A 16201-nucleotide genomic window follows, 5' to 3' on the forward strand; every position below is an offset into this window, starting at 1 on the left:
ATAAGGTAAATTGTATATACTTGCAAATAATAAAATCATCACCAAGATCTTACTTTTTAACCTATCAGCTCAACTCTACACTATCAAGAGAAGAGTTCCATTTGCCTTTTAAGTTCCCACAGACCAAACGACAAAATAGAATCTGCATTTAGAGATGGACCTGCCACCTATACCAATACAAGTTTATTGGAATTTGGAATGTAAACAGATGTCTCAAACAAACAATCTAGTCTTATAAAAATTATGGTATTATTAAATAGTTAATGAAGAAACCCTAAGTGTGATGTGGTAGCTACCCCAAGCATGTTAGGTTCCCCAGAGCTGAGGGAGACATGGCTCTGCAGACAAGGAGAGAGGACTAGCTGGCAAACCACATCAGTGACCAGTCCCCCAAATGAAATCTGCCCTAATTAAAAAAAAAAATCTAGCTCTTTGCTAACAGAAAGGTCAGCACAGTGGATGGATAAAGCTTTGACACTTGCTCCAGAAGCCCCACTTCCTCCCCCAAGCCCTGGCCATGCCTCTCTAGTCAGCTGCAGGAGTACAGCCTTGCCCACAAGCCAGCGCCTCCATGCCAGAGACTTCTTTGCCATCACATTCATGTATGACATATCAGAGCTGTAAATGTCCATCAGCCCGATTGCAGGCAGACCTGCTTGTCACAGGGTTGAAAAGAGGGATGATGGCGGGTATGCCTTTTGCACATGTGAGGGCTTTCCTGAATAAATCCTAATAGAACATTTCCCTCCCTCTTTGACCTGCCTCAAGACAACTTTCTGGCTGCAGCTATGGTTGTGAACAAAAATAGTCTTTGTTTTCAAGTGGTACATTAAAGTAGGTGCCCACACAAAGATGTGCTGAGAAAATGGTCAGGTTTTTCCTTAAAAGGATTTAAAAAAAAAAAAAAAAAAAGGTGAGCCCCAAATTATGCACACAGCATGGAACTATTCATGAGCCTGGCACCTGTTCATGACATCTCAAGATCTACAGTGCCATCTTCTGACACTACAGAGGACAGACGTGGTGAGAGTGACTGCCGTTTGCTTCCAAATGAATACACTTAGAAGAAAACTGCAGGGATGAGGTACATTTCCTGGAGAGCTCGTGTCATTGAAACAATACATAACACATGAATTTGTAAAATAGCTTAAAAAATACTGTCACTGTTTTAATCTTTTTTTTTTCCTTTTACTTTTTTTTGTGTAAATGAGGCTGATGTGTCAGCACAAACTGCTGACTTTTTTTTGGTTGTTTTTCGGGGGGGGGTGTTTTTCTGGTTTTGGGGTTTTTTGTTTTGTTTTTGTTTTTGGGGGTTTTGTTTTGTTTTGTTTTGTTTTTTCGAGACAGGGTTTCTCTGTATAGCTTTGCGCCTTTCCTGGAACTCTCTTTGTAGACCAGGTTGGCCTCAAACTCAGAGATCCGCCTACCTCTGCCTCCCAAGTGCTGGGATTAAAGGCGTGCACCACCACCACCCAGCGACTGCTGACTTTTGCTAAAATTTGAGCCTGAATTCTCACAGAAGAAAACCAGACCACAATGGAATAGATAGGAAGTCAAGATATCCAGAGTTTGTTGACCGAACGGGTTAATTCAACATTTGGTATGCTGTTAAACGCAGGTACACGTACAACAACCCCGAGCTTCTCTCTCCCAAGCATTCCAAAGGGAGAGTCCCTTCAGATCCCGAACTATATGCACTGCCACACTGCACAGCACAGCTCCCTGCAGGCTAGTACTGTGGAGTTCTTTGCTTTCGACAGGCTTAGGTCTTTACTCTTCTTTGCCTTTAGAAGGAATGATTAGAATTTCTTTTTATCACACTGTAGTTTCCTTCAAGTTTTTGTTTGGTTGGTTGGTTTTATTGGCAAGCATCAGTGCCGCATTACCATCGATTCCCCAGGCTTCATGGTGCTGCGGTGAGACCACTGGAAAGCACTGCGTCCTTGGCGCGAGGCTGGGACTGCTCCTTCACCACAGGGGAGAAGTACGGGTGTTCCACGGCCTCTTTGGTAGTCAGTCTCTGTTGATGGTCGCACTGCAGGAGCTTGTCAAGAAGATCTAGGGTTTCGGGGCTGACAAGGTGTCTAGTCTCACTATGGATAAAGTTTTCCCAGCGCTTTCGTGAATGTTGTCCCAAGATATCACTGAAGTGCGGATCTAGGTCTATGTGATACTTCTTCAGATACCCATACAGTTCATCTGTCCCCAGAACCTTGGCAATTCCAACAAGTTGGTCATAGTTGTCCTGCCCATGGAAGAATGGCTCCTTTTGGAATATCATGCTTGCTAACCAACAGCCCAAGCTCCACATGTCCAAGCTGTAATCATACATCTGATAGTCCACAAGGAGCTCTGGTCCCTTGAAGTACCTAGAGGCCACTCGAGCATTGTACTCCTGAGCAGGATGATAGAACTCCGCCAGAGAGCGGGGGCCTCCCAGCCGGACTGGGGGCGGCACTCGGAGTGGCAGGCGGTGGGAGGCGGCGGGCGACGGGCGACAGGCGCGGACCATCGGAGCAGGAGGAGGAGCGCAGCGGCGGCGGCGGCGCGCTCCAGGCCGGGCCGGCCAAGGCGAACGGAAGGACGTTCGGGCCCGGGAGGGGGGGGGGGGGGGGTAATGGGGGCGCCCGCCGAGTCAGCTCCGGACCTTCGGCGGCCGGCGTGAGAGCGAGATTTGTGCTCCGCGGAAGCCTCCACTTGGCTCCTAGCGCCTAGAGGCTGCGGCAGCGGCAGCCGCTGGCCGGGAGAGGGACAGCAGTGGCGACGCCCGGAAGAGAGAGGAGGAGCAAGCAGATTCTTAGCAGGCTTAAATGGCAAAGAAGGAAATCGAACTTTCACCATGACCATGGTTCATATTCTCTTTAGTTTAGAAAATGGTTCTGATTGTATTCTGTTATCTACTATAATAACATCTATGCAGAAACTATGAACAATGGAGTGGAGATGGGCCACATTCAGACTTATCAGTATTTTCAAGCAATAAAGCTAGCGCTCTCAAAATTCTGGGCTCTCAGCAAGAATAAGACATAAACACTATGCAGGGGAACTGTGGTTTCTTGTCCTATCTCATGCCCTTGGAGTTTCCCCATCTTCCTACCCTTACCTAATCACATCCAATAGCATATGTATCCACACAGGGAAGAGGAGTCAACACTCCTGAAGCAATTTAAGATGTATGAGATACTTGGAAGGAGACTGTCTAATAAATTGCAATGGAGATGAACTTAAGAAAAGTATGTGATGTTGATCTATGGCCTTTTCCTAATGTGTATTCTTCCATGCATACTTGTATGCACAAGTGTTGATGCATATTTCTCTCTCTCTCTCTCTCTCTCTCTCTCTCTCTCACACACACACACACACACACACACACACACACACACACACACACACACATACACACACACACACACACATACACACACACACACACAAATAAATACCTTATGTGATGTGAGGATCTATTGGATCACTGAATCTGAATTTTTCTCACTGTATTCTCAGATCATGGATAATTCTTAATATATAATTGTATTTGCATGTGTGTCTAACAACACATGAGTGATATGTGTAAAATGTGCAGTAAAATAGATCCCATTATTTCTCAGTGCATAGATACATCTGTACACTCAGAGGTAGCCCATGATTATTGTCTCCTGTGTCTCCATATAATCCCCTATCCTGAAGCAGGAGACACTTCATATTCTTTAAAGGAACAAACTAATGGGACTGATGCAAAACCAAGGGTCTCTTAACAGGCCAGATGGAAATGGGAGCACCTCACTTCCATTGTCACTTAAAATTGGCTGTGAAAGGATGTGTCTACATCAAGACCCACAACCCAGTTTACAACCTGAGACTCAAGTCTAAGTAGCTAATAGCCACAAGTGGGATTTTCTTTCCCACAACTCAAGAATTTTGTTAAATCAATTAAAGTTAAAAAGGCTGGCATATAGGTCTCTGCTGTGGATATCGCTCTGTATAAATAAAATACTGATTGGCCGGTAGCCAGGCAGGAAGTACAGGTGGGACAAGTAGAGAAGAGAATTCTGGAAAGGAGAAGGCTGAGGCAAAGAGACCTGCAGCAACCGCCAGGACAAGGAAGATGTAAGGTACCAGTAAGCCACAAGCCACAAGCCACATAGCAAAGTATAGATTAATAGAAATGGGCTGAATATAAGAATAAGAGTTAGACAATAGTAAGCCTGAGCTAATGGCCATCAGTTTAAATAATATAAGCATCTATGTGTTTATTTCATAAGTGGGCTGTCAGATTAACAGGGCTTGGCGGGGGCTGGAGAGGTCTCCAGTTACAGGTCTCAAAAGCAATGAATCATACATGAAGAAGATATTCATTTATGATGTATTGTTCAATATTGGTGGTCTTATAATAAAAAAGCCCAGAGCCATATATTGGGGTGAAAGATGAAAGATCAGAGAAGCAGAGCAAGCCACAACCAACCTCACCTTATCAACTCCTCAGCCAATCCTGTTTTCTCAGATTGAAAGCCTCTGAGTCCTCACTCAAAAGGATCTCAGCTGAACTGCCTTAGTTCCTGTTTCCTCATGCCTTGAGTACCTTTCTCCACCCTGCTGTCACTTCCTGGCATCAAAGGTGTGTGTGTGCTTCTGAGTACTGGGATAAAAGGTGTGTGCTACCACTGCCTGGCACTGTTTCCAGTATGGTCTTAAACTCACAGAGATCCAGACATATCTCTGCATCCAGAATGATAGGATTAAAGGTGTATGCCACCACTGTCTGGCCTCTATGTTTAATCTAGTAGCTGGCTCTGTCCTCTGATCCTCAAGCAAGCTTTATTGGGGTATACAATATATGACCACAATGATGACCTTTGTCTTTGCACCCTGAAACTTTTGGATTTTTTGCCTATAGCTCTCAGAGTAGAACCTCCTATTTTCACTTTGAATTAGGGCTTTCTACATTGTCTCCAAAACAACTTTCTGAAGTAATTGTGAGCATTAAAGAACTTGAAGATAAGTCTTCCACAGTCACATTATTAAGGCTTCTCTCTTCTGTCATAAGCTGTAGATAGAAGGATAGAAAGGGAAGGTTGTAGGCCTCTGTAACCCCTACCCAACTCTGCCCAAGTTGCTGGCCAGCAGGGAAAACTCCTGCAGGAAAGCCCACCCACCAAAACTCCCCATCTGACTCTGCAATCTACATGCCCTACCCCAATACTCATCCGCCTGTGGTCCAGGTAACTTCCTGAGGCACAGAAACCAAACTGCCAGCTCACATTGGATCAAGAGTAACTTCCTGAGACAGGGAATCTGCCAGCTCTCATTACCTTCCAGCTCTCATAGGACTAAGAGACCCTTCCTGAGTCACAGACTCTGTCAGCTCTGACAAGATCAAGAGCCCTGATAAGACCAAGAGCAGCTCCTTGAGCTATAGAATCAACTATCTTGGGATGAGCCAAGAGCAGCTCCCTGAGATACAGAATCTGCCAGCTCCAATTAGACCAACAGCTAAGATTGGACCCAGAGGGGTTCCCTGAGACATAGACATATAAAGCACAGAGTGGACCAATAGCAATTCGCTCAGACACAGACACCTCTTATACATATTAGAGGAGGAGATGGGCAGACATCAATGCAAAAATATATGCAAAAACATAAAGAGCAATACAGCATCACCAGAACCTAACCCTCCTCCAACAGCAAAACCTGAACATCATGATGTAGAAGAAGCCGAAGAAAGCAACCTTAAGAATAGCATCATGAAAATGCTAGAGGCCTTTCAAGGAAAAAAATTAAAAATGTCCTTAAAGAAATTGAGAAAAAGACAAACAAAAAAATTGGAAGAAATCAATAAATCCCTTAAGAAAGTCAAGAAAACCACGAAAAAAGCAATTAGACATGTGAGAGAAACAGTTTAAGACCTGAAAAGGGAAATAGAAACAATGAAGAAGACACAGAGGGAATGCTTGAAATAAAAAATTTGAGTAAATGAACATTGCAAGCATAACCAACAGAATACAAGAGATGGAAGAGAGAATCTCTGATGTAGAGGATACAATAGAGGAAATAGATTCATCAGTCAAAGAAAATACCAAAGCCAAAAAAGTCATAGCACAAAATGTCCAGAAAATCTGGGACACTATGAAAAGGCCAAACCTAAGAATAATAAGGATATAAGAAAGAGATAACCAACTCAAAGACACAAAAAATATATTCAACAAGGTCATAGAAGAAAACTTACCCAACTTAAAGAAGGAAATGCCTATGAAGATACAAGAAGCCTATAGAACACCAAACAGACTAGACACCCCCCATCAAAAGTCCCCTTGCCACATAATAATTAAACAACTAAACCTACAAAGTAAAGAGAGGATATTAAGAGCAGCAAAGTAAAAAAGCCAACTGGCTTATAAAGGCAAACCCATCAGAATAACACCTGGCTTCTCAATGGAGACTTTGAAAGCCAGAAGGACCTGGACAGATGTAATGCAGACACTAAGAGACCATGGATGCCACTCCAGACTAATATACCCAGCAAAACTTTCAATCTCCATAGATGGAGCGAACAAGACATCCCAAGACAAAACCAGATTTAAACAATACCTATCCACAAATTCAGCCCTACAAAAATCACTAGAAGGAAAATTCCAACCTAAAGAAGTCAAATACACCCACAAAAAACACAGACAATAGATAACCCCATAGCAGTAAATCCCAAAGAAGAGAAATACACACACACTACCACCAAAGGATTACAGGAATTAACAATAACTGGTCACTAATATCCCTTAATATCAATGGACTTCATTCACCTATAAAAAGACACTGGCTAACAGAATGAATACAAAAGCAGGACCCATCTTTCTGCTGCATACAAGAAACACACCTCAAATTCAAAGATAGATACTACCTCAGAATAGAAGGCTGGGAAAAGTCTTTCCAATCAAATGGTCTTAAGAAGCAAGCTGGTTTAGCTATCCTAATATCCAACAAAATAGACTCCAAACTAAAATCAATCAAAAGAGATCAAGAAGGACATTACATACTCATTGCAGGAAAGATCCACCAAGATGAAATTTCAATTCTGAACATTTATGCCCAAACACAAGGGCACCCACATATGTAAAAGAAACATTACTAGGGCCAGGCGTTGGTGGTGCACAGCTTTAATCCCAGCACTCGGGAGGCAGAGCCAGGTGGATCTCTGTGAGTTCGAGGCCAGCCTGGGTTACCAAGTGAGTTCCAGGAAAGGCATAAAGCTACACAGGTAAACCCTGTCTCGAAAAACCAAAAGAAAAAAAAAAGAAAGAAAGAAACATTACTAAAGCTTAAATCACACATAAAACCCCACACATTAATAGTGGGAGAGTTCAACACCTCACTTTCAACACTGGACAGATCTGCCAAATTGAAACTTAACAGAGAAATAAAGGTCTTAAGTGATGTTATGACTCAAATGGACTTAATTGATATCTACAGAACATTCCATCCTAAAAGAATACACCTTCTTCTCAGCACCCCATGGAACCTTCTCTAAAATCGACCACATACTCAGCCACAAAGCAAATCTCAACAGGTACAAAACAATTAGAATAACCTCCTGTGTTCTATTAGACCACCATGGTTGAAAATTAGATTTCAACAACAACAAAAACTACAGAAAACCTACAATCTCATGGAAACTGAATAATGCTCAACTGAATCACCAATGGGTTAAGGAATAAAGAAAGAAAGAAATTAAAGACTCCTAGAGATCAATGAAAATGAATACACCACATACCCAAATTTATGGGATACTATGAAAGCAGTGCTAAGAGGAAAATTCATAACACTAAATGTCCACATAAAGAAATTGGATAAATCTCACACTGGTGACTTAACAGCACACCTGAAAACTCTAGAACAAGAAGAAGCAAAGTCTCCCAGGAAGAATAGACACCAGTAAATTATCTAATTGAGAGCTGAAATCAATAAAATAGAAATAAAGAGAACAATACAAAAAATTAATGAAACAAAGAGTTGGTTCTTTGAGAAAATCAACAAGATAGACAAGCCCTTTTCCAAACTAACCAAAAGACAGAGAGAGAGCATCCAAATTAACAAAATCAGAAATGAAAAGGGGGACATAACAACTGACAATGAGGAAATCCAGAGAATCATCAGGTCATACTTCAAAAACCTCTACTCCACAAAATTGGAAAATCTAAGAGAAATGCACAATTTTCTGGATAGGTACCACATACCTAAGTTAAATCAAGACCAGATAAACTATTTAAATAGACCAATAACCTATAAGGAAATAGAAACAGTCATTGAAAGTCTCCAAACCAAAAAATAAAGCCCAGGGACAGATGGTTTCACTGCAGAATTCTACCAAATCTTCAAAAAAAACTTAATACCAATACTTTTTATATTGTTCCACACAATAGAAACAGAAGGAACATTACCAAACTCTATGAGAAAATTATGCAGAGTTCCTCAGAAGTTGGTTATGATGCTATGCTTGGAGATTTTGTGAACATGGTGGAAAAGGGAATTATTGATCCAACAAAGGTTGTGAGAACTGCTTTGCTGGATGCTGCTGGGGTGGCCTCCTTGCTAACTACAGCAGAAGCTGTAGTGACCGAAATTCCTAAGGACGAGAAGGACCCAGGAATGGGCGCCATGGGTGGAATGGGAGAGGGTATGGAAGGTGGTATGTTCTAACTCCTGGAATAGTGCTTTGCCCTAATCAGTGAACTGTGACAGGAAGCTCAAGGCAGGTTCCTCACCGCTAACTTCCGAGAAGTCACCTGAAAGAAGTGACTAAAGAGAGAGCAGGCTGGCTGATCACTATGACCATCTGTTACTGGTTTCCATTGATGATCTATAATGGTTTACTGCTGTCATTGTCTATGCATACAGATAATTTATTTTGTATTTTTGAATAAAGACATTTGTACATTCCCGATACTGGGTGCAAGAGCCATATACCAGTGTCCTGCTTTCAACTTAAATCACTGAGGCATTTCTACTATTCTGTTACAGTCAGGATTGTAGCACTGTGTCACCAGATGAGAAGTTCAGAAGCAGCCTTTCTGTGGAGAGTAAGAATAATTGTGTACAAAGTAGAGAAGTATCCAATTATGTGACAACTTTTGTGTAATAAAATTTTGTTTAAAGTTAAAAAAAACAGCTTGGTACTGGCATAAAAACTGGCATGTGGACCAATGAATCAAAAGACCCTGACATTAATCCACACATGTATGAACAATTAATTTTTGACAAAGAAGCCAAAACTGTACAATGGAAAAAAGAAAGCATCTTCAACAAATGATGCTGGCATAACTTGGTGTTAACATGCAGAAGATTGCAAATAAACCCATATCTGTCACTGTGTACAAAACTTAAGTCCAAGTGGATCAAAGACCACAACATAAATCCAGTTTCTCTGAACTTGATAGAAGAGAAAGTAGTAAGTAGTCTTGAACACATTGGCACTGGATTTGTGGATAGGTATTGTTTAAATCTGGTTTTGTCTTAGAATATTTTATGTGGTGATTGAATCACCTTCTATGGTGATTGAAAGTTTTGCTGAGTATAGTAGTCTGGGCTGGCATCCATGGTCTCTTGGTGTCTGCATAAAGTCTATCTAGGACCTTCTGGCTTTTAAAGTCTCCATTGAGAAGTCAGGTGTTATTCTGATGGGTCTGCCTTTGTAAGTCACTTGGCCTTTTTCCTTTGCACTTTTAATATTCTTTCTTTGTTCTGTATGTTTAGTGGTTTGATTATTATGTAGCAAGGGGACTTTTTGAGGGGTCTAGTCTATTTGGTGTTCTGCAAGTTTCTTGTATCTTCATAGGCATTTCCTTCTTTAAGTTGGGAAAGTTTTCTTCTATGATTTTGTTGAATATATTTTCAGTGCCTTTGAGTTGGTGTTCTTCTCATTCTTCTATCCATGTTATTCTTAGGTTTGGCCTTTTCATGGTGTCCCAGATTTCCTGGACATTTTGTGTTATGACATTTTTTGGCTTTAATGTTTTCTTTGACTGAAGAAAATTTATTTCCTCTATTGTATCATCCATGCCAGAGATTCTCTCTTCCATCTCTTATATTCTGTTGCTTATGTTTGCATCTGTAGTTCCTGTTCGTTTACTCAGATTTTCCCTTTCCAGCATTCATGTGGTTTGTCTCTTTTTTCATTGCTTCTAATTCAATTTTCATGTCTTAAACTGTTTCCTACACTTATTTAGTTGCTTTTTCTTAGTTTTCTTTAAGGGATTTATTGATTTCTTTTATTTTTTGTTTGTCTTTTCCTCAATTTCTTTAAGGGAATTTTTCATTTCCTCTTTAAAAGGCCTCTGTCATCTTCATAATGTATTTTTTTTAAGTTGAGGATTGAACCCAGGGCCTTGCGCTTGCTAGGCAAGTGCTCTACCACTGAGCTAATCCCCAACCCTCATCATGTAATTTTTAAAGTTGCTTCCTTCAGCTTCTTCTACTTTGTAATGTACAGGTCTTGCTGTTGTACAACTGCTAAGTTCAGGTGGTGCCATATTGCTCTTATTTTGTTGTATGTATTTTTGCACTGGCATCTACCCATCTCTTCCTCCAATCAGTGCAAGAGGTATCTGTGTCTGAGGAAGCTGTTCTTGGTCCAATGTGTGCTTGGTGTGCCTGTGTCTCAGGGAGCCACTCTTGGTCTAATCAGAGCTGTTGATCTAATTGGATCTGGTGAGTCTGTATCTCAGGGATCCTCTGACAACACAGGGAGATGGGTGGGTTTAGAGGAGTCTTGTAGATTGCAGGGTCCAATGTGGGGGGTGTTGTTGGGGAGGCTTGCCAGCAAGTATCTTCCCTGCTGGTTTTATGTGGAAGTCTTTGATCTACTTATACTTACTTGAGTTTTATGCAGTTTTGTGTTGAATTTACACTTAGATTGAATGTACATTTTCTTTAACTATTCTTTGGTTACAGGACATGTAGGTTGCTTCTAGTTTCTGGCTATTACAAATAAAGCAGCTATGAACATAGTTGGACAAATGTCCTTGTGGTAGGATGGAGTATCATTTAGGTATATGCTAAGGAGTCATATAGCTAGGTCTTGAGGTATATTGAGTCCCAAGTTTCTAAGAAACTGCCATATTGATTTCAAGTGATTATAAGTTTACACTGCCATCAGCAATATAGGAGTTTTCCCCTTGGTTCACATCTTTAGCATGAGGTGTCACTTGTGTTTTTTATTTTAGTCATTCTGTCAGGTGTAAGATGGAATCACAAAGCAGTGTTTATTTGCATTTCCGTAATGGCTAAGGATGTTAAACTTTTCTTTAAGTGTTTTATACCCATTTGTGACTCTTGTTGATAATTCTTTGTTTGGATCTGTACCCCATTTTAATTGGATTATTTGGTTTTTGATATCTAACTTCTTGAATTCTATAAATATTTTGGATATTAGCCCTCTATCAGATATGCAGTTGGTAAAAGTAATTTCCCATTCTGCAGACTGCCACTCTGTCTGATTATGATACCCTTTGCCTTACAGAAGCTTTTCAGTTTCATGAGGTCCCGTTTATTAATTGTTGATGTTAGTGCCTATGCTATTTGTGTTTTGTTCAGAATGCTGTGCTGTATACCAATACATTCAAGAATATTTCCCACTTCCACTTCTATCAGGTTCAGTGTATCTGGCTTTATGTGGAAGTCTTTGCTCTACGTAGACTTGAGTTTTAAGTTGAATTTACACTTAGATTGAATTACATTTCTTTGGGAATTACTATATTAATCCTACAGATCTATGAGCATGGAAGATCTTTCCATCTCCTAATATCTTCTTCAATTTCTTTCTTCAGGGACCTGAAGATTTTATCTCACAAGACTTTCACCTGCTTGGTTATAGATACCCAAAGATATTTTATATTGTTTGAAGCTATTGTGAAGAGTGTTGTTTCCCTGACTTCCTTCTCAGTTTGTTTGACATTCATATGTGAGAACTACTGATTTTTTTTTTTTTAGTTAATCTTGCATCCAGCCAATTTTCTTAAAGGGTTTCTCAGCTGTAGAGTTCCCTAGTGGATTTTTAGGGTAACTTATGTACACTACTATATCCTCTGCAAATAGACATAATTTGAATTCTTCCTTTCAAATTTGTATCCCCTTTGATCCTCTGTTGCATTATTGTTCTAGCTAAACTTGAAGTATTACTTTAAATAGATATGGAGAGAATGGACAACCTTTACTGATTTAAGTGGAATCACTTTGAGTTTCTCTCCATTTAATTTAATATTGCTTATAGGCTTGCTATAAATTGTCTTTATTATGTGTAAGTATGTCTCTTATATTCCTAATTTCTACAGGACTTTTATCATGATTAGGGGGTTTGATTGTGCAAAAGGCTTTTTCAGCATCTATTGAGATGATCGTTGTAGCTGGAGACCTTCTCTCCAGGCCCCAAGCCCTGTTAGTCTGACAGCCCATTTATAAAATAAACACACAGACACTTAATATTATTTAATCTGCTTGGCCATTAGCTCAAGCCTACCATTGTCTAGCTCTTACTCTTATATTTAGCCTGTTTCTATTAATCTATACTTTGCCACGTGGCTCGTGGCTTACTGGTACCTTACATCTTCCTTGTCCTGGTGGCTGCTGGCAGTGTCCCCTCCTCCCTTCCTGTTCTCCCAGTTCTCCTCTCTCTTAGTCCCGCCTATACTTCCTGCCTGGCTACTGACCAATCAGTGTTTTATTTACCAATTAACCATCCACAGCAGATCCTATACTTTTTTCTTTCAGTTTGTTTATATGATGGATTACATTGACAGATTTTTGTATGTTGAACCATCCCAGCATCTCTGGAATGAAGCATATTTGACCATGGTGGATGGTCTTTTTGATGTGTTCTTGGATTCACTTTACAAGTATTTTATTGAGTATTATTTCATCAATGTTCATGAGGAATATTGTTCTGTAATTTTCTTTGTTGAATCTTTGTGTGGTCTTTGTATCATGGTGACTGTGGCTTCATAGAATGAATTTGTCAATGTTCCTTCTGTTTTTATTTTGTGGAATAATTTGATGAGTATTGGTATTAGCTCTTCCTTTGAAAACCTGAAAGAAGACTACTTCTATTTCCTTAGGTTTTAGAGATCTATTTAAATTATTTATCTGATCTTGGTATAACTTTGGTAAGTGGTATCTATCAAGAAAATTGTTTGTTCTTTTAGATTTTTCAATTTTGTGGAGTACAGACTTTTGAAGTATGACTTTATGATTCCATGGATTTCCTTGGTGTCTGTTGTCATATTTTCCTTTTCATTTCTGATTTTGTTAATTTGGATATTCTTGCTCTGTCTTTTAGTTGGTTTTCAATAAGGGTTTGTCTATCTTGTTGATTTTCTCAAAGAACGAATTCTGTATTTCATAGATTCTTTGAATTGTTCTCTTTGTTTCTATTTTGTTGACATCAGCCAGTTCAATTATTCCCTGCCATCTACTGCTCTTGGGTATGTTTGCTCCTTTTTGTTCTAGAGCTTTCAGGTGTGGTGTTAGGTTGCTAGTATAAGATCTCATGAAATTTTTTACTTTTAGCACAGCTTTCATTGTGTCTGATGAGTTTGGGTTTGTTGTGCATTCATTTTCATTGAATTTTAGGAAGTTTTTAATTTCTTTATTTCTTCTTTGACACAATAGTCATTCGGTAGAGAGTGGTTCAGTGTCCTTGAGTTTATAGGCATTCTCTTGTTTCTGTTGTTGAAATCCTGTTTAATCCACAATGATTGAATAGAACATACAGGGAAAATATTTCAATTTTCTTGCATCTGTTGAGACTTACTTTGTGACTGAATAGATGGTCAATTTTGGAGACAGTTCCATGAGGTGCTGAGAAGAAGGTATATTCTTTTGTGTTTAGGTGAAATACTATGTAGATAACTGTTTGAGTTATAAGTTCTGTTAGTTCTGTTATTTTTCTGTTAACCTATCCATTAGTTAGAGTGGGGTATTGAAGGCTCCCAATATTAATGTATAAGGGTCAATGTGTAATTTAAGCTTTAGTAGTGTTTCCTTTACAAATGTGAGTGCCCTTGTGTTTGGGGTATAGATATAAAGAATGGAGATGTCATCTTGGTGGATATTTTTTCTTTGATGAGTATGAAGTGTTCCTCCCCATCTCTTTTGATTAATTTTTGTTTGAAGTCTATTTTGTTATATATTAGAATAGATGTACCATCTTGCATCTTACATTCATTTACTTAGAAATCTTTTTCCAACCCTTTATTCTGAGGTAAAGTCTATCTTGGATGTTGAAGTATGATTCTTGCATGCAGCAGAAAGATGGATCTTGTTTTCACATCTATTCTGTTTGTCTGTGTCTTTTCATTGGGGGATTGGATCCATTGGTATTGAGAGATATCAATGACCAATGATTGATAATTCCTGTTATTTTATGGTAATTGCTGTGGGGGTAGTGTGTGTGTGTGTGTGTGTGTGTGTGTGTGTGTGTGTGTGTTCATTCTTTGGGATATGAAGGTGTGAGATTAGATATTGCCTGTGTTTTCATGGGTGTAGTTATCTGCTACTATCTTTCTTTAGGTTAGGAAATTTTTCTTCTATGATTTTGTTAAAGATATATTCTGGGCCTTTGAACTGTGAGTCGTCTTCTTCTTCTTCTTCTTCTTCTTCTTCTTCTTCTTCTATTCCTAATATTCTTAGATTTGGCCTTTGGGGTCATATCTTCAAGATGGAGATTAGATCTATCGATTTATTCAAGTGCAAAAAGCCTAACATCTCCCTATTTTATTGGAAGAATTATTTTGTCATCAGCAAATATGCACCTACATGTTTGGGAAATGTGGGGGGGGGGGGATTACTGCACATATTGTCACCTCCATGTCCTCATGAGAAGGCTACAGTTGTAATTATGGAGGTTCTGCTGGGAGGGTCCTGGGACTCGGAGATAACCAGCTCTACCCCCTCCCCTACCAACCCTAACCATTACTCTTCACTCCTCAATTACATTTTGGTATTTCTTCCAAGCCTCTGCTAGTTTTCCAAAAATCCAAAGATGTCCTTAGCCTCAGCCACTGAAAAATGACAGTTTTAACACAATTCATTAGAGTCATTATCGTGTCCTGTCATGAGATAATACAATATAAAGGATTCACATGGAAACTGTTCGCCCATACTGGGACAGTCTCTGGCACACTCACATGGGCATCTTCGTCATGTTAGTATATATTCTCTTAGATATACGTATTGAGTGTACATCACCCTCCAGGGGCTATGCTGGAAATAGACTCGTAGAGAATGTGACAAGCACATCGTGGTCTTCATGGTGCTTAGAGCCGATTAATATCTTACAGAGAATGAACCATCTCGGAAATATAATTTGGGGTAGATGACATTTGAGCTAAATACTGAAAGAAGAAAAGGAACCAGTTGTGAAAACTCAAGGACAGGAGTGGTTTCGGAAAAGAACCACATGTGTGGACCCTCACAGAGAAAGGGCCCTTCCCCGTCCTGAGCGGAGCCTTAGTGCTGAGCTGCATCCTGCATCTCACCATAATGACCACAAGAGGGCAGCCTTGGGCCGCTGGTGAGTTTCTGCTCCTGGCTTCCAAAATGCACAGCTAAGGTGGCTAAGGTGGCTTCCGGCGTGGGCTGGGATCCTCAGTGAAGAACAACGCCTTACACACCTAGCACCAATAAGTCTGTCCGGAGTCTTGGAGAGCCCCATGTCACAGAATATCTCCGCTGTTGTCAGTCGACTGCCTACTGACACTGGGCATTGATTAGAGATGACAGCAGATGGCCAGCAGCGGCCTTTGCTACAGCTCCGGTCCCTCTCTTCCGAATATTCGCTGAAAGGATTGACCATATAACGCCCAGGATGAAAAGAAGGGCATAAAATGGGCCTCAACGAGAAACAAAAACTTCTTAACGCGATATGACCCGGAGCATGAGTGATCTGTGTTCCCTCTCCCTCTACTGTCTCAGTCTTTAACTCATATCTCTACTTTCTCAACTCTGTCTTCTCTAAGGCCGCTGGCATGAGTGCCAGGGAATATCAGTTTTCTTTATTCTAGTATGTGATCAATCTGCAATGGGTTAAGATAAGGTTAGGGGTCAGGATTGAGGTTAGTCACACACACACCTGCTCATTCAGCTCAGGTTCATGAGATTTTTTTTTTTTTTCCTGGACTGGAATCTTTGTCTCCTTAAATCCTACCTGCTTATGAAGCTC

The 16201-nt window shown here is 40.2% G+C and overlaps 1 protein-coding gene across 1 annotated transcript; it reads right to left on the reverse strand.

The window, feature by feature from the left end:
• Nucleotides 1-1903: 1903 nt before the first annotated feature.
• Nucleotides 1904-2512, reverse strand: LOC118581971 (casein kinase II subunit alpha'-like). The gene has a single exon (XM_036184361.1). It carries the CDS (start codon nt 2510-2512, stop codon nt 1904-1906), a length of 609 nt encoding a protein of 202 aa, XP_036040254.1.
• Between the last annotated feature and the right edge of the window lie 13689 nt (nt 2513-16201).

The sequence above is a fragment of the Onychomys torridus genome, chromosome 4, assembly GCF_903995425.1.
Source record: "Onychomys torridus chromosome 4, mOncTor1.1, whole genome shotgun sequence".
In the NCBI taxonomy this organism is placed as follows: Eukaryota; Metazoa; Chordata; class Mammalia; order Rodentia; family Cricetidae; genus Onychomys; species Onychomys torridus.

Excerpts from the sequence above, each read along its gene's own strand:
- LOC118581971 (XM_036184361.1), bottom strand. The coding sequence starts at position 2,512 with ATGGTCCGCGCCTGTCGCCCGTCGCCCGCCGCCTCCCACCGCCTGCCA.